This window comes from Pollicipes pollicipes, unplaced genomic scaffold, assembly GCF_011947565.3.
Source record: "Pollicipes pollicipes isolate AB1234 unplaced genomic scaffold, Ppol_2.1 Scaffold_4219;HRSCAF=4965_pilon_pilon_pilon, whole genome shotgun sequence".
Classification (NCBI taxonomy): domain Eukaryota; kingdom Metazoa; phylum Arthropoda; class Thecostraca; order Pollicipedomorpha; family Pollicipedidae; genus Pollicipes; species Pollicipes pollicipes.
The window spans coordinates 2,393,691-2,411,493 of record NW_023596448.1 but is presented as its reverse complement, the minus strand read 5'-3'; the positions used below and the strand labels follow the sequence as shown (position 1 = coordinate 2,411,493).

The 17,803-nt window shown below is 54.6% G+C and overlaps 1 protein-coding gene across 1 annotated transcript in view; it reads left to right on the top strand.

Moving 5' to 3' along the window:
- The window catches only part of LOC119095666 (organic cation transporter-like protein), a 75,474-nt gene that overhangs the window by 52,766 nt on the left and 4,905 nt on the right, over positions 1-17,803 (top strand). Inside the window, exons 7-8 of the mRNA XM_037218524.1 lie at positions 2,673-2,758; positions 13,025-13,218. Of these exons, the coding sequence (XP_037074419.1) occupies positions 2,673-2,758; positions 13,025-13,218 (280 nt within the window). The remainder of the gene's footprint in view (positions 1-2,672; positions 2,759-13,024; positions 13,219-17,803) is intronic.

Sequence of the window (17,803 nt, the reverse complement as noted above, 5' to 3'; positions counted from 1 at the left end):
GAAGCTATGATGCCATCAGGGGTCTCATTAGAACTACTTAGCGCCGACGTACCATAGCATGCACGCTTGTGAACTGTGTATACATGCACAGTTTACCAAGCATCGCACGCATTCGTGCAAGCCTTTCACCTCCATCTGCATGGCGCACGGGTGCAGGCTTCGGGGGCCCGGCGAGACTCATGCAGGCTACGGGGGCCCGGCGAGACCCACGTGCACGTGCACAGGCTCCGGGGGCCCGGCTAAATCCACGTGCACGTGCACAGGCTACGGGGCCCGCCGAGACCCACGTGCACAGGCTACGGGAGCCCGGCTAGATCCATGTGCACGGGCGCAGGCTACGGGGCCCGGCGAGACCCACGTGCACAGGCTGAGGGGGGCCTGGCGAGACCCACGTGCGCGGGTGCAGGCTACAGGGGCCCGGCGAGACCCACGTGCTCTTATCCGGGCGTCCGCTCTCGTGGGCAGTATGCGATGTGAACCTCACAGAACACCTGGCCTGAATCGTCATGGCCCCGCTCGCCGGCTTGTGCGAAGACACGAAACCTGCCGACCCAAGCACACGGCATCGTGGCATGCCACCATTCTGCTGGCCGAAGCAGGTGCCACCGGCATGTGCTCGTGCCTGCATCCACAGAATTCCGTTGTGATCATCAAACCGGCTGTCGGTCCGCTAGCAATTGCGCAAGCTGTGGGAATCCATCCGCCTGCTGCCGGACCTGTCAGGAATCCACCCGCCTGCCGCTGAACCTATCAGGAATCCGCCTGCCTGCTGTCGGGCCTGTCAGGAATCCACCCGCTTGCTGCCGGACCTGTCAGGAATCCACCCGCCTGCTGCCGGACCTTTCAGGAATCCACCCGCCTGCTGCTGAACCTATCAGGAATTCGCCTGCCTGCTGTCGGGCCTGTCAGGAATCCACCCGCCTGCTGCCGGACCTGTCAGGAATCCACCCGCCTGCTGCTGGGCCTGTCGCGAGCCGCATTATATAGCATATGGAGCTTTGACAATGGACGGGGCTTTGTGTCCCTTTGAAACAGCCGCTGGCTGAATCCAGGCCCTTCAGTATATTACTTTAATGACTGAAAACTATTGAAAAGCAAGCCCCCGCACACATGCCACAAATCCAACCGCATGACAACCAACCAATTTTGATATTGACTTTCACGAATGATCTATATGAGACTCCGCTTATGACTACAGTGATGGCAGTGAACGTTGCAGTGACCACAATGCAGCGGCCTGAGCCATGCTGATGACCAGCTAATGACACAGCCCAATGGCAGCCAGGCTGAGGTCCCGTGTCCCGCTCCACACGAGAGACTGTGGCCTCCGGCCGTGATGACGTGCGCCCGCGCTAAGGCGCATGGCTCTCTTCAGTCAGCTTGGAACGAACGTAAACAATCTCAGTCTATTCAGCATGGTAAGTGCAAAAGCATGTTATTGTGTCGAGATATTGGGCTGAAATATTTATGATCGCTGGCATTGGTGAGCAATTATTTCAAAACAGCGCACGTTTGTCTACCTAAAGCAACTAAAACAACCTCTTTGCTACAAAAAATGTCACATCGGCTTCTGCGAAAGCACGTACCGCACATAGCACGATTTCTAAAAGATTTTGACATGGCGAAAAGTTTCGTGCAGCGCATGTTTATGAAAACGGCTATTATCTCCTCTCCTTTTTCGCATTACATGTGCGCCATATAACCAACGCTGTCGACGGGTCCTTAAGATCAAATCATCATTTATCTCCGTTTATTTGCTCACCTCGACACCACGTCTGTCGCCCCTCGGCTGAGATAACAAATACGGGCGGGGCTATCGTAGCTGGACTTCTATCCTGCGTGATATATATAGCTGAATATATATATATATATATATATATATATATATATATATATATATATATATATAGCTGGACTTCTATCATTGCGTGGAGAAGTCCAGCTACTATCGCAGCTGGACTTCTCCACGCAATGAGACGACCTTCCGACCGACGAGATCTGTACTTGATTCCTACCTCTCCCCGGCGTTTCACAATTCAGACGCGTCGATGCAGACATCTTTTCAACGTCGATGTTCACCATGCCAGAGCTCGCGCTGCTGCCAATGTGACCCTGGACCTTTGACCCTACGCCGGGTCTCTCGTGTTTCCTGTCATGAGCCGCGCGTCCGGCGCACGGTGACGCTACTTGACAGATTCCGTTCTCCGTTCCGTCTCCGTTCCGCAGCAAGGCGTAAACGTTTAGCTTGGGATGTCACGCGTCGGCCGGCGTGCTCGTGTCGCGTTGCGTGCGAGCGCGGGCGCCTGAGAGGTGAAGTGGCAGCGTGGCAGCTGTCCTGTGGTGACGTCATTCCTTGTGCCGTTCTCAATCGACGCTCGCCAGGCGAGTGTCATTACCGCGGCCGTCGATGTCGTGGTAGGCCCGTTGAGAACCGGGACGATACGGTTGATGGTTCTCATTTTACTCTCTTCGACTGATATCCCAATGGAATTCTCCCATGCAGTGCCTGTCTTCCAGCCGATGTCCCATGAAAACATTAGCTTCGCGCCATGCCAATCATGCCAAACGTGGCACCTAGAAGTGTTTCCTGATTTAGGCAGTGAAATATTTAGCTAGCACACGGTTCGGGTGATTTCATTTCACCTGCTTGAGTCTCATTCTCTATGTTGCAGATTCGGCAGAAAGAAGCCCATCTTTTACTTTCTGATTGGAGCTGGGATATTCATCATTCTCTCCGTCACCTGTCCGTATAAGACCCGTAAGTACTGCCTCCTGTTCCATCGCGGTCCATATATGACCCGTAAGTACTGCCTCCCGTCCCATCACGGTCCTGTCTTGTTCCAAACCGGACGGGGCATACCAGTAACCCTCGGCTTTACGTCCCCTGTGAAGATATGCATCTTGAAGGCTTGAAATCCTCGATGCAGGTTTGCGCGGCAGGGGACAGCACACCCAAGGCTTTAAAAAGGCTATCGCAGGAAGAGAGGAGATAAGTTGGACGTTTAAACCCGTACAGGCCGTCCGCCAAGCTGGGCGCGCGAAATACACGGGACGGGGCTTCCGGCAGAGCGGGGTCTTGTGCCTCTCCGTGCCATGCACGACTCCCGGGGAGCAGGTGTGCAAGCGCCAAGACGCTTCGTCGGCTCCGAGTCACCTACATCTCGAGCCGCCGCTAATGCGGCGTGACGTGACGTGACGCGGTGTAACGTGAAGAGGCGTGACGCGACGTGACGTGACGTATTATGACGTGACGTAACCCGGCGTGACCCAGCGTGACGTGACGTGACGTGGCGTGACCAGGCGTGTCGTGACGTGGCGTGACCAGGCGTGTCGTGACGTGACTTGGCGTGACGTGACGTAACGTGGTGTGGCATGACCAGGCGTGACGTGACGTGACGTGGCCCTTGAAGCGTGGCTGATGGGCGCCGGTCTGGTCCGGGGCTGCCCTCCACAGAGAGGCACACTGGGGCGCGCGGTCACACGTGGCGTTGGCGGCTGCCGTTCGGGAGAGCGAGGCGCCCCGCGCGAGGTCACCAGCCGTCAGTGCCAAGTCCCCCACCGTCAGACGCACAGCTCGCGTGTCCATTTTTGCTTTGCTTCGTGCAACGTACGCGTTGGTACTGCGGTGGTTATATTGGCTGCTTTGAAATGATTTCCGTCAATGTACGCCACCGTCTCCGTGACTTGCGTCGCTGTGAGACTGTCACTTTGCAAAGATTGCAGCACCGCTGTTGCACAAGAAATGCCCACTACCGTGGGATTTGTGCTATCATGTGAACATATGCGTTACTGTGAGATTCCTTGACTGAGTGTTCTCTGCTGTGACTTATAGTGCGATGTAGCCGCTTTTGCAACATACGCACCATGCAATCCATCAGCGTGACAGTGCGTGACGCTGAACCCCACCACCGTACCCCTCCCCCCCCCCCCCCCTCCCCCCCCCCCCCCCCCACCTTCTGACCCAACTGCTGGCTCTCACTGAGATGGAACCACCGGCTCTGGCTATGGTAATCCATAGTTGACCTTGGAGGGCCGGTGGCCTGCCGCCGGTCGCTGGGTGCCTCACCCGCGGCGGGTCGTGGCGCGGCTCGTGTGGCCCATGCCTCCGCCTGACTCCTGTGACGGCTGGTTGTGACGGACAGCACATTGTTTGAAGATGCTGCGGTGGCTCTCCGTCTGGACGATTTATGTGGCACTTGCGGCCGCTGGCGGTGACCGGAGCTGGCTTACGCTGTCAGGAGGCCGGTTCGCGGCATTTGATGACATGACGGCGCCGTGCGCACCGGCCGCCGAAGTGTGCCACCAACCGGTAACCGGTAACCGGTAACCGGTCGCGGCGGGCTGATGCCCGTGGTCACGTGATGCCCCCCCCCCCCCCCCCTCCACGCCGGTGACTGCTGTCGGCGGGCCTTTGCACTGGTCGGTCGCCAGGTGACTGTCTGTTTTAGAAGTTGATGATCGAGACTGGGCTCTTAGAGACCCTGTATATGGTTTGATTTGCTAGCGCTTAGCAGAACATCGTCGTGGTTGGCTGGAAGCGGGCGGAGAGTAGACCGCTACAATGGCTCACGGCATCGTTTCAGCTACGCTGAATACTGGAATTTTCGCGATGTAAGGTCGTGATCAGTGGCACGTAAGCATGTAAGCGTTGGAATGTGATATCGGACAGATATTTCATCAGTAGAGAAGTGCTTGAGCTTGTAGCTCGTTAGGTCCTTGCATAATACCGAGATCTGATAGCGTTTCTTCGGGGTAAATTATGCAAATGGTAAAACCACTTTTTTCTTACACGCCAGGTAAGGATCTCAACCTCTGCGCGATACTTGGACACAGGCGTTATCTTCAAAAGCGATCCTGACCGCTTCTCTTGAATACCGCTTCTTACATCCAGTCAGCAGGATTCCAGCCACTTCTTCGGCTTAGCAGAAGAGATGCATTAGTCAGTCAGCCAGATGGTCAGTCGATGAATTTGTAGAATGGCCAAGCAGTCGACGGCTCCCTAGACACTAGTCGCGACTTGGCTATTACCAGAAATCTGGTATCCCAGCTCCAAATCAGTCACGCTTTTTCTCACTATTTTGTCACGCTGCTGTCGTGTCCTTTAATATTCTACGTATGTGCCTATTGATCTGAATGACCATCTGCTGCGCCTAGCGAGATTTTGACCAAATTTGCATCAGTTGGTGACCACTGATACATCCCCATACATCACACAGCTCACAACTCACCGTCTAGAACGCGTGCCATTTGCACGAGTCGCGCGCTTCCCCAGGCTTTGGATTCACGTTGTATAACCGAAGCTACCAAGTTACGTGTATGCAAGGACCGATGTCATACAGGATTCACATACCTTGCATGCTAATGAGGTCGCTGCCTGGTCGCATCAGCTGATTGGGATTTGGCCTTGGACTGTCCCAAGTCGTATCCGCACATCTACTGACACTCGACGCCTTCGTTCTTTGTTGGCGCAGGAAGCACGTGCCTTGTGACCGCTTCTTGAGTCATCTTGCAAGCGATTCAAGGCGCTGGTCGGGGGCGTCGTTACGTCATAGCCCAGTGGGGGGTGGGGTGGGGGGGGTGGGGGGGGGGGGCGGAGCGCGTATCCCATAATCTCGAGGTTTGATGTGGCGATATATAGCCTATGGCGTCACACGAAAAAAAAATCGACTTTTGATCTCCCAGACACCCTCCGTGATCCCCCCCAACTCCCATCCCACCCAACCTCCACCCAAGCAAAAAATTCTCGCACTGTCCCTGGTGACGTGTTCATTCCATCTCTGTCCCGTTAATCGCCTGGGAATGTGATCCATAGCATTGGGATTGCGAAGAATCCGATATCAGCTAAATGCGCCTAACAGCACCGCACGACAGCTTACCTTCTTTGACGGACCTGGACGTCTTATCCCAAGACACGTACTCAACCGGTACTCAACCCCGGCCTTCGCTCTCAAGTCCGCCGGTTTTGTTTGACTAGTTGCAACGACCTGTTCAACGAGAGCCCACCGACAATATGACATGGTAGCAGGACGGTGTTATACCCCGAGTGCATCTTTTGCACCCCAGGACATGTGAGGTGGATGCACGAATCCGCATGAGCGGCACCGTCTGCAGATATTTGGGGAGAACTGGCGGATTTGCAATGCATCGCCATGCCAACTATCACGATCATGCTCTTTCACACCTATTCTTTGGACTCTGCATCCACCACTGACAGGCAGTGCTCTGCCGAATGCGAATGCGACTTACATTATGCTGGTTGGATATGTAAAGCCGAATAATGGGACGCCCTCGTCATTATGATAATGGGACGTCCTCGTCATTATGATAGTGGGACGTCCTCGTCATTATGATAGAGGGACGTCCTCGCCATTATGATAGTGGGATGTCCTCCTCATTATGACAATGGGACGTCCTCGTCATTATGATAGTGGGACGTCCTCGCCATTATGCAATGCACCGATCTTTTAATCTCAGCTGTCAAGGTCGTCCGCTCGCTAGTTATTGATTCTAAGCTAATTTGCTGGCGTGTCTCCAGGCCCACCGCAGCCTCGCAAACAAAATGAAAACCTATGCATGAAATCTTAGTGTTGCATCAGGATAAAAGCAGCTTGTATTCCAACGGTGTTTATGTCTCCTGAGATATGAAACACGTAAGGCATAAAAGCATAATATCCACATTCGACATTTACACCATTCTCATCCAGCTAAAAACCAGGCCAGCACATACGTAACAGCCTGATGCCGTACTAGTCAAAGCCCCTTCAATCGCTCCCATGGCGGTCGGCTGGAGGCAATGGTCAGCCAGTTTCCGCATGCATGGAAATTGCGCGTTCGCCGCATGAGCCAAGGGTTAAATGCTCAGCTGGTTGCGCATACCAGCTATTCATGGCCGTTGGATATCCCGACGCATGGCTGTGTTGCATGTCATGGGAGTTGTTTCCTTTCATAACCATTAGGAATCCTCCACGTGGACATAGTCCTTGCCAGTATGGAAGGCAGTGGCGCGTGCAAGAGAACAGAAGGGTAACATGAGTGTTTCAGTTTTGGTATAACCTAGTTGGACGGGCTTGTTTCGTAGATTGGGCTTGCCTTAGTGTACACCAAGGTACTGCTGAGACAATCACGACAACAAACCGTACAGGAGCTGAACAGGTCAGGAGTGTTGTCCGACCACAAGCTTAGACTGTCTTCGTCTTTGAAGCATGAACACACCATGTAGCACATTTTACAGCTTTGGTTAACAAGCACGCAATTATTTAGATTCTAGTTCCCAGACACCCGAACAGCATGCATATCACCAAGAACAAGCATGCGTTTTAAAAAGACGGCTTCATCACTAGCCGCTATCAAGCCTGCCGACCTCAGCCCTCGGCAGCGGCTGATGAACTGGTCATCAGGGGAGCAGCTCAGGTCATGACCCCGCTGGGAAGTACCTGGATCGATACCGGCCGCCTCCCGTCCGTCTCGCTCCTCTGACCCTGCTACCCCCGCCCTCCGCCTCATGGTTTCATCAGCCGATGCTGAGAGAAGGACAGAGGCGTGCCTTCGGCTTAATTTTACGGGTTATTTTACTGATAATTTTGCACCTTCGGAGATCTGTGGAAGCATGAAGTTACACTTACCTCCAACGTTCCAAAAGTATCAGGCTCGTCTTGAGACCACGAGCGGGGCCTCGTACAGTAGGACATAAAGACGGGCTGCGACGCCAAGTTTGCGCGACAGTAGCTGGAAATCAGACCAAGTTTCATCCGAAGCATATTTTCTGCTTATGAAAAATGTCTGAGAACTTGCAGTGACGTCTGAGATGGAGGGGGGGGGGGGGGGGACGGGGAGGGGCGCAGCGAAACAATAGCGTTATCCGTGATATATTTCCAGAATCATCCTTCTTCATCTTATTGATCTGGTTACGGGCCTTGTTGAAAGACGCGTGACGCAGTGGTTGGTGGCAGCATATTGTGCTAGAACACTGCCCGACGGTCTTGCTGGAGGTGTGTCTTCGGCACATTTGTAGCCGATAGAGGCAAAAGCAGCTGGTGAGCACTGACCAAATTTCCCGAAGCATTCTTCATCATTTTCCCCACTTTCATTTTTCTTCAGCGTACTGTCAAGCTCATGCATCAATCAGAGGATGAATATTTTGTGTTTTAGCCCCCTCCTCACTGCCGCGCACACACCAGTGCTGACTTCGCCATTGAATATCTCAGAGCATCTCACAGCGTATATGCTGTCCCGCACGCGGCCGTGTACTGCGGGCGCGCCTATCGGGCCGGTGGACTAGTTCATGTCCAAATTGGGCCAATAAGTTCAGTCGGCTCGGCAGCCGTTATTATCACGATGTGTCGTCGGGCATAGCATTTTCTCATTCAGTTTAAAATCACTCGTCATTTCCAAGCTCAAATGAAGTGGGGTAAATGAACTTAGACAGTCTCCTTTTGTTTACATATTGTGGTGTAAGTTGCGCATGCTAAGGAATGAGTGCATTATCTGCCGATGGCTGGTGTTCGCGGGCACACGGCTATCGGAGTCGTTTCTCCATCTGCTAGCAAGTCTCGCGGGAACGCTGAAGTCGGCGGCCGTATTTCATGTCATGCTAATGGTCGTAGGTTATAATGACCTAATCTGCAAGGAAGCAATGATAAGTAGTGGCGATTTATCAACGCGTGTAGCATCTAAGAGCACTGTCGTCGCCAACTGTGGCGGATAGCCAGCAGCAGACAGTCGCCAGCTGTAGTGGATAGTCAACAGCAGATAGTCGCCAGCTGCAGCGGCTAGCCAGCAGCAGATAGTCGCCGGCAGATAGCGGCGTTGCCTGCAGACGATTGCCTGCAAGTAAAACGGTGAGACGGAAATGTGGAAATGATATACATTTTGTCCATCCTTTTGTATTTTTGTTTTCAGTCATCTCGATTTTTCTAAAGGTTCTTTCCTTTACGAAATGGTTGAGCGATACAGCGTTTTTCGTTGCAAGTAATAATTATAGGTCGTATGCACGAATATCGCTGGAAACATTATATGTGCTACGTAGAGCTTGTTGTTCGGACGACCCTCCCGTGCCGTGGAAGCATTTTACGTAACTACGAAGTCCTTTTACCACAGTCGTTGGATTTTGAAGCGGTGCCGGTCTTGACTTATGGTAAAGGTTACGACATTACTTCCGGTAGCGAAAGCTTCCCACTGTCGGAAACACGAGCGGCCCCAGTGAGATTCGAACCCACCTGATGGCGTTATTGACACCTATAGAGCCTCCCGCTCACCGCTAAAACGTGACCAGTGGTCTACTCGTAACGCTATCAGGCCACCCACTCATGCAGGCATCTCACTTCGCCCCTACCACTTGCGCTATTCACTGTCACTACCAACCACTTACTCGTAAGGCACACCTGTCGTGGGTGGTATAACGTCATCGCTGCTCTGACTGGTGATGACTCAGGACTTCCGCGAATGTTCAGGAGGATCGTCGGTCACGAATCAGTGAATTTTTGCCAAGCCGGCAGAATCCATCCAACCAAAGCCGTGCCTGGAATGACGCCAAAAATGTACATGACCAAAGCTGTGAAAGGTCCTTGGCCCTCGGTAGGTGCGAAATGAGAGATCCGGCTGCCGGAGCCAGTGGGGACGCGTCATTATCAGCTGGTGCAGGACATGGAGCCATTGGGACGCGTCATTATCAGCTGGTGCAGCACAGGGAACCAATGGGACGCGTCATTATCAGCTGGTGCAGCACAGGGAACCAATGGACGCGTCATAATCAGCTGGTGCAGCACAGGGAACCAGTGGGACGCGTCATTATCAGCTGGTGCAGCACAGGGAACCACCCTCATCTGGACCATACCTGCATACGCCATACCGCTGTTCGCCATACGCCGGCGTGCCGTGCTGGTGTGACTGTTGCAGATGCAGAAGCCTCTTGCGAGTGGAGAGATATTTTGAGTGTCAAGGAAAGCCCTGTTCCGGGTTCTCGGGAGTGGGCTGTTTGAGTATGTTGACATCGGATTGATCCTTTTGATTCGTCTACGCAGCTGTGCCGTATGTTTGTGTACAATACAGAATTCAGATGTTGTGCGAGCAAGGTATATTTTTACAATTATGTTGCATGGAAATTGTCTTATGTGGGCAGGAACATGCTGACCATGATTGCGGTCCATCAAACTGGCATGCTGTTACACGCGAAGACATATTCTCACGGCCGGATGCAAACACGTTTTACGCTGTTTCTTTTTTTCTTAATACGCGCCCGGGTGGCCGGCTACATACCCTTCGCTCAGGTGGGGGTCAATTTGACCCCCTGAGATCTCAGGAACTAAGAAAGCTAGAAACATCAAATTTACAGGGTGTATTGGCCTGCACGTTAACTTACTTAGGTCAAGGTTAAAGGTTCCTAGGCTATGACCTTCGGGTCAAATAGGTCAAACAAGGTCGAATTCCAGGTTGGTCTCCAAAGTGCCCCCAGAACCTAGATAGCTGTTTCTAAGCAAAGGTCACATAATCAGCTGAGGTCAGTGACCTTGTTTGACCTTTTGAAGGCCATGGTGACCAAGATCATGCAAGACTGCGCTGGGTTTTGCATTTGAATAAGCGACAAAGACTGCGCCAGACATTATGTTTGTAAAAAAATGCTGACCTGGATCATTCAGGTCAATGACCTATTCTGATCTCTAAGAAGTCCATGGAAGATGTATATTGCGGTTCCTGCTATCAATAAATTCGAAATGAGCACCAGAAACTACGCCATACAGCAAGCCCCAGAGTAATAAAGCAGGTTGGTTTCGGCCTTGGTCTGACCTGTATACCTTGTAGGTCAACGTAATTTGCTCATTCAATATTTGTGTTGCCTAAGAAAGCATCTCGGAGATGTATGACTTAGTCTAGCACTCCGTTGTTGCAACAGATTGAACGATTCCCTAGAAATTTACTTCGCTGAAACCATGGCCTAACTTTGACCTGCCATAGGTCAGCGGCTTTACAAGGTGCATCTAAAATTTTGATGCCAAACCATTCGCTATTCAACTGTCTACAGCTGCGCAAAATTTGACGTGGCTGCGCCGCGCCTTTCGGAAACCATTCTGAAAAAACCTTCGGGGAGGGGGTTAATTTGACCCCCGCCCGAGCGCGTGTTAAACTTGGAACATGAATTGATGGGCTGGATGCTGTAATTTATGACCTCAAACTGCCGTGGGAAAGCTACGCAATTCGTTTGTTGAAATTGTCTACATCAGGCTTCACAACGCTGCTTTGCTAGAATCATCTATAGTGGGCTTTACGACGCTGATTTGTTGAAATCTCCTGCAGTATTTCACAACGTTTGCAAAATATCTTCGTTCACATTTCTTTCGGGCTCGCACCAAGCGCTGACGGCTGAAAGTCCTTTGTTGCCCCCCCCCCCCCCCCCCCCCCAGAGTGGCTTCAATCAGTCACCACGCCGGCTAGTCCAATGGCTTTCACCGCGGTCACGGCACCTACCGTGAGACCTCGGATTTCGCGGCCTCGACCCCACCGAGAAGCCGGCCAGCTCCAGCCGGTCCATTGTCCCGACATATTATTAAGCCCTTGGCCCGGCCGAGCCGCCGAGCTCCAGGAAGTGCCATCTCCGCAGTCCCGGGCCTCCTAATCCGCGTGCACGGCTGTGCCCGTGCGTCACCGCGTGCACGCGTGCGGCGGCTGACGTGCGGCGTCTGGCGTGGGCGTCGTGCGCAGGGCCGCCGCCGTGGTCAGCTCACGGCAGTGGAGGCCGCCCGGTAACTCGTGAACGCGAAAAATGTTTTTAAATGTATCTATCTTCTACCTTATGCGGGTGTCAACTGACGTATAGGAAGCTCCATCCCGCATGGAATTCGCGGCATCTTAGGCTGCCAAAAGTCGGCCGCGTACAAAACGGTTTATTGTAACGGGACGTTTTGATAAACCTATTTGGGTCCAACAAACGGGTCGTTTTAATAACTGGTAGCATTATGTAACAAAGTAAGGCGGGTGTGGAGGCAGGTTTGTGGGCGACGACGTACTCGAAGGCGACGATAACTGTTTTGCAGCAGCTCCTTCGCCTTGCATATAACAGGGAGACCTCCCAATATTGTGGTCCATGCCGATTTTCCTTCTTCTCCAGCTGTCTCCGCTCGGACGTGGCTGGATGTGCATAAGGCCGTTGTGTACCCGCGTCATCTACGCCGGGCCCTAACAAGTCTCTCTTGGGTAGCATGCTAGAAAAGTTTGCGGTGCGTCTTACTCTGCGGTTGCTCGGCGAGCTTATGCAATGGGCAGACAACCGCTGCATTTCTCCGAATCCTCTGCCTCTATCCGTCGACATTCACATGCACCTGGTGTCTCTGCAGTCACGTGCTCTGTCTCTGCCGATTTCAGTGCATACGGTGCACCTGTGGTATCCAGCCCAGCTCCTCTGTTCACAATTGGCTGTGCACTAACGCCGAGTGCATCAAACCGCATTCCTCCGTCCACAACACCGTCTCGCCGAGGGCTTTATGCATGTTTGACAACCTGTTTTAATCGCTCTGTCAGCTGTGGGCTGATAGTTCCCATCGTATGCGACTACTGTCTTCCGCCCACAAGCTGAATTAGTTGACGGGGGGAGAGGGGGGTTCCGGTACACAGTGTATGTCATTGCCCTCCTCCGTCACAGGCTGACTGCGGATGTAACCACCCTCCCACGTCTGTAGAGCGCAGGTTGACATACAGTGTGCGTAACCACCCCCTCCATCTGTAGAGCACAGGCTGACACACAGTGTGCGCAACCGTCCCCCCGTCTGTGGACCACAGGCTGACACACAGTGTGCGTAACCACCCCCTCCGTCTGTGGAGCGCAGGCTGACACACAGTGTGCGTAACCACCCCCTCCGTCTGTAGAGCACAGACTGACACAGTGTGCGCAACCGTCCCCCCGTCTGTAGAGCATAGGCTGACACAGTGTGCGTAACCGTCCCCTCAGTCTGTAGGTCACAGGCTGACGCAGGCTAACAAGCCGCGCATGGGCCGCAGACTGGCGGCGTACCTGACTGCGCTCCTCCTCCCACAGCTGACGGCGTGGACATGTACCCGGTGTACTTGGCCATCAAGCTGATGGCCAAGTACTGCGTGGTGTCGTGCCTGATCTCGATCCGCCTGCTCATCATCGAGCTGTTCCCCACGCCCGTGCGAGGCACACTGATCGGCCTGACCGCCTTCATCGGTCTGCTCGGGTCCGCCTTCGGCTACTACTTCCTCGAGCTGGTAAGTGTTGCACCGGCGCGGGCTTACCAGCGTCGGGCGGGCGCCTGTCCGTCCGGCTCGAGCCGTCTACAGCCGCGGCTGGGGGTCCCCGGTGCTGGTGAGTCTTCCTGGAGCCGGTCAGCCGCCATCGAGCTCGAGCGTCCCGGGTCCGGTAACCTTGCTTGCGTGAGCTGCTCCACCGAAATCGGACCTTCCAGGGCTGGCCATTTTTGCGTAAATGCTCTTCTGTTGATCATGCCGCTCAGCGAGTTGGTCAAGGACGGCGGGGTCGCCCGGATGTGGTAGATGCAGCTGCGGCAATGATGGACGGCTCGGCAAACGCTGTGGTGCTGGTTCCTTGCACGTGAAGGTCCAATACGGCACGTGGCATGAGAAGTGGTGGTCCGTGCTGGAAAGCCTGCTTCCTGCACCTGGAAGCTAATGAAATGAACTAGTTTGTACCTGAAGACTACCGATGCATCTCTCCCAGTCAGGCGGCTGTCGAAGCCGATCTGCCCATCAGGCCCACCGCCAACGTGGCCGGCGAGGCGGCCGAGGGCGGGCACCCACGGCCGGTGGCTGGCGCCGGGGCCGCTGACTCGGGCGTTTGTCGGGCTCTCACGGCCGGTGGTCGGCGCGGGGACCGCTGGCTCGGGCGTTTGTCGGCCTCTCACGGCCGGTGGCCGGCGCCGCGGCCGCTGACTCGGGCGTTTGTCGGGCTCTCACGGCCGGTGGTCGGCGCCGGGGCCGCTGACTCGGGCGTTTTTGTCGGGCTGCGTGTCCCATGGCTTCGCTCTTCTGTCTGCAACGCTGGCGCTGAGCCGGGAAGCATTTCTGTCGCGCAGAGGTCTCTTGTGTAATCACGGCAGGAGGCATGTGAGAAATTTCGCTGGGTGTGAGGGCGAGTGCCTGCTGGCAGTTGGCGGGTGTGTTCGGAAGTAGCGAGCATGCAGCACCAGTCTGGGCAGGGGATGATCCCTGGGCCGTTTCGACGCTGGGAAGCCCACTGAGAGTGTCATGAGCGGTATTTGTAAATTATGCGTATCTGCCATGTGACAGAAGTCAACGCTCACAAATAAAAGTCAATGACAAATACAAATTGAACTGGAGGTTTGATTGAGGAACATTTTATAACAGCAAATTACATAATGCGTAAGGTTATGTGCAGAATCGCCGAATTCTACATTTTGAGTGGTGCTGGGTACCGCCAGGTGAAGCTTATGCATGCCAATTCCACAATACATATGAGCCACAGTTCAGACTGAGAGCCTGTGGACATCTCATCCCGAGCCATCTGCCGGGTCAAGCGGATGCTGCTCGACAGTTGGCTGAAAATGGAGGACGGATCACCGGGAGGAGACCTCCGAATGGCAGCGGCTGTCCACGAGAGCGCCCTTGTGAACTATCTCACCCCGGCCGAAAGAGACCCATTTGGGCCGCACGGCAGCCGGCGCGAAGGCATCGGTACATGACGACGAGAAGATGGAACATGGCAGCGGGCGTCCGCGGATCGATTGGTGCGGTGTCAATGGCAGCGATTGAATTATGAGAGAAGCGTCTTTAGTGGCGGGGACTGAAAAATTTCGTTACGCAGCATGTACTTAAGCAGCATCTACTTAAGCAGCATCTACATCTACTATGCTACTCTATTCGGAGAAATCGTGTCAGAGTGACAGTCATGAGGGTTCATATTCAATGTGTTAGCGAACAAAAAATTAATACGAATGTAGACGCATTTGCCTCCATACGATAGTTGACGTACATCATTGTGCAGTTCGCTGCTAAAAGCTCATTGAAATGTGTAGTGGGTCGCGAAGAGGTATTTGAGGATAAAGGTCCATTGGCCTCTTGCTATTTTCATTGCCTTTGAGGTTGTTTGGTGGCCGGAGCCCCAGATTGGGGTTAGTTTCGGCGTGCTTAACATGGATTGGCGAGGCAGAAACTGCCACAAACAACTCTCACGCCCCGTGAACCGACCAAAATAAGCCCGAGACCCCGATCCGCGGCACAGATCGGCCGGAGCTGGAGGCTCCCCGTCCACAGCGCTGGAGTGGCGCCACCCACTGCCGCCGGCGTCATCAGCACGGGCGCCGACGGGTGGCGTGCGAGCGCGGCGGCCGCGGCGGCTGCGGCGGCCGCACTGCCATGCCGCCGCCGGGCCTCACCTCCCTGCCGGCCGTCTCAGCACAGGCAGCCGACGGGTTGGCGTACGAGCGGCGGCGGCCGGCGCTGCCATGCCGCGCGCCGGGCCTCACCTCCTTGCCGGCGTCATCAGCACAGGCGCCGACGGGTGGCGTGCGAGCGGCGACGGCCGGCGCTGCATGCCGCGCGCCGGGCCTCGCCTCCCGCCGGCGTCATCAGCACGGGCGCCGACGGCTGGGCGTGCGAGCGGCGGCGGCCGGTGCTGCCATGCCGCGCGCCGGGCCTCGCCTCCCCGCCGAAGGGCACAATCGGGCTGGTGAGCGGCTCCTAATCCGACATAATCGCCTTGTTGATGCGGCTCGCAGACACGGACCACAGCCGTGAGGAGCAGCCCGCGGTGGCTGTCAGTGGCGGATGTAGAATACGCAGAAGGGAGGGTCTGAGACTGACAGAGGCGGATGAAGGGGATGCCGAGGGATGGGTCTGTGACTGGCAGAGGCGGATGGAGGGGATGCAGAGGGGTGGGTCTGTGACTGGCAGAGGCGATGCAGGGGATGCAAAGGGTCTCAGCGTCCCAGTCAGGGCCAAGGGAGGTAGATTCAGGATCTGTCTGATGGCCTGTCTAGAAACTGGTGTAAGATGCCTGAAACAGTGGGCAACCATTTAAACCGCCATAATACCGCAAAATGTCGAGGCCACAAGTATTGGTGTACATGCACCATATATTGACAATACAATCACATGGGAAAGAAAATCCGATAGACGCACGGGATTATTTGAAGCACCGCTTGCGTGAAGTAAGCATGCATGTGTCATCGGATGCAACATCATGGCATGAAAAGAAATGAGGGCTAAATGTTGGACAACATTAGCAAAATCTGTAATTGCTTGCCGACGTGTGTTATTCCTACTTAGAACCTCCCATTCCTTTTTTATCTTTCTCCCCTTCTTCGTGGATAACTGGCGGTAAAAAACATCCGGCCTTCCCTGTGCTGGAAATGGGGAGATGCGCTGGAGGCCAAATGACTGTTTCCGCCGCCGTGCGCAGGAAACCCGCCACCCTAATAACCCAGCGGGCTGTTCCAGGAATTCTTCGCGTAGCCGTTAGCCGCTTTATCAGTTTCGCTGCTCCCCACGATGGCGAATCCTTTCCAGGCCGCCAGCCGGCCAATCTATTACGCTGTTTCCTTACTGTCGACTTTCTGTGCATTTAAAGCCGCGTGGTCGGATGCAGAATGAAAAATTGCCTCCAAAGCCGCGTTATTTTTCGCCCGCGCCTTGTCCGCCAGCCGCCGCCATTGTTTTCGAGACACGTTTTTCGAGCCCCTAGACGGGACTCAGGACGTCGGAGTGGGCGGGGTGGGAGGAGGTGAGAGAGTGGGGAGGGGGCAGCCCTCGGCCTGTCAGACGCAGACTGCAGCCGCCAACGGTCCCGAAAACAGCCACAAACGGATCGACCAATGGGTGGGGGGGGGGGGGGGGGAGGGAGGGGCTCGCCGACTGCTCGGCATCACGAGTGATCGAGGCGGATCGGGGTGTGCCCAAAGTCCAGCCGCAGCTGGTCCGAGGAGAGGTGCGGACACGTCGCTCATCTGACGTCATCGACGAGGGTCGCAGCCGATACGAGCCGACGCCGCCGCATCGCGCGCTGGCCCAGGGTGAAGGCAGATTTGTGGAAGTCGGGAGTGGGCCTCTCAAAACTCTCGCCTTTTTCAAGCGGGTCGCGCGGCTGAAAGAGCCGTGCCTTGCAACGTCGAGCAGAGAACAAAACATCCTCTGTTTTTGGAGCCAGCTCTCACCCGCACCCTCGCGCGCGTCCAACACGGGTTCACGCGTCGGTCCAGGCTGTCGTCTCCAGACTATCCCGGCGGGACTGAACGGGTTCGCTTGCATAAGTTAGTGAGATGACACGCGGGTGGATGGGTGCTTGTTGGGTGTGAACTGTGACTGCCTGCGCCTTTGTCCTAACTTGGAGGGGTCAGTGAAGTGTAAACTGGAACCTTGCGACCCAGCTGCTCTGTATTTCCTTCGAAGCTGAATGGGATTCCTTTCTTTCCGCTGCTCGTGTGTGTGCCGCTCTCTCGTGACGTGAACGTATCTATTCACGTTTTTGTTTTTAAACTTGTGAATAAGGCAACACCCATTGCTCAATTTATCGAAGTTTTACCGTCAAAATTTGGTGTTAAGCAACAGTGTCATATACCCAACGAAACTCGACGCTGCTAAATGTGCCCATTCAAATTTGAGTGGATTGTCTACAGGATAGTACGGACACGGCCCTGCCTCCCGATGACCGATGAGGGGCAGGTCGAGTCAGTGGTTCGCCAGTTCTCCGTCACATCGAAACCCAGGCCTCAATCAAATCAGCCTCTAGAGTTCCGTTGACCGCCCCGTGCACATCTGAGCTGGGAAAACGTGTTTGTATTTTGTATCGCTCTTGGTTAAACTTCGCGAAATGACTAAT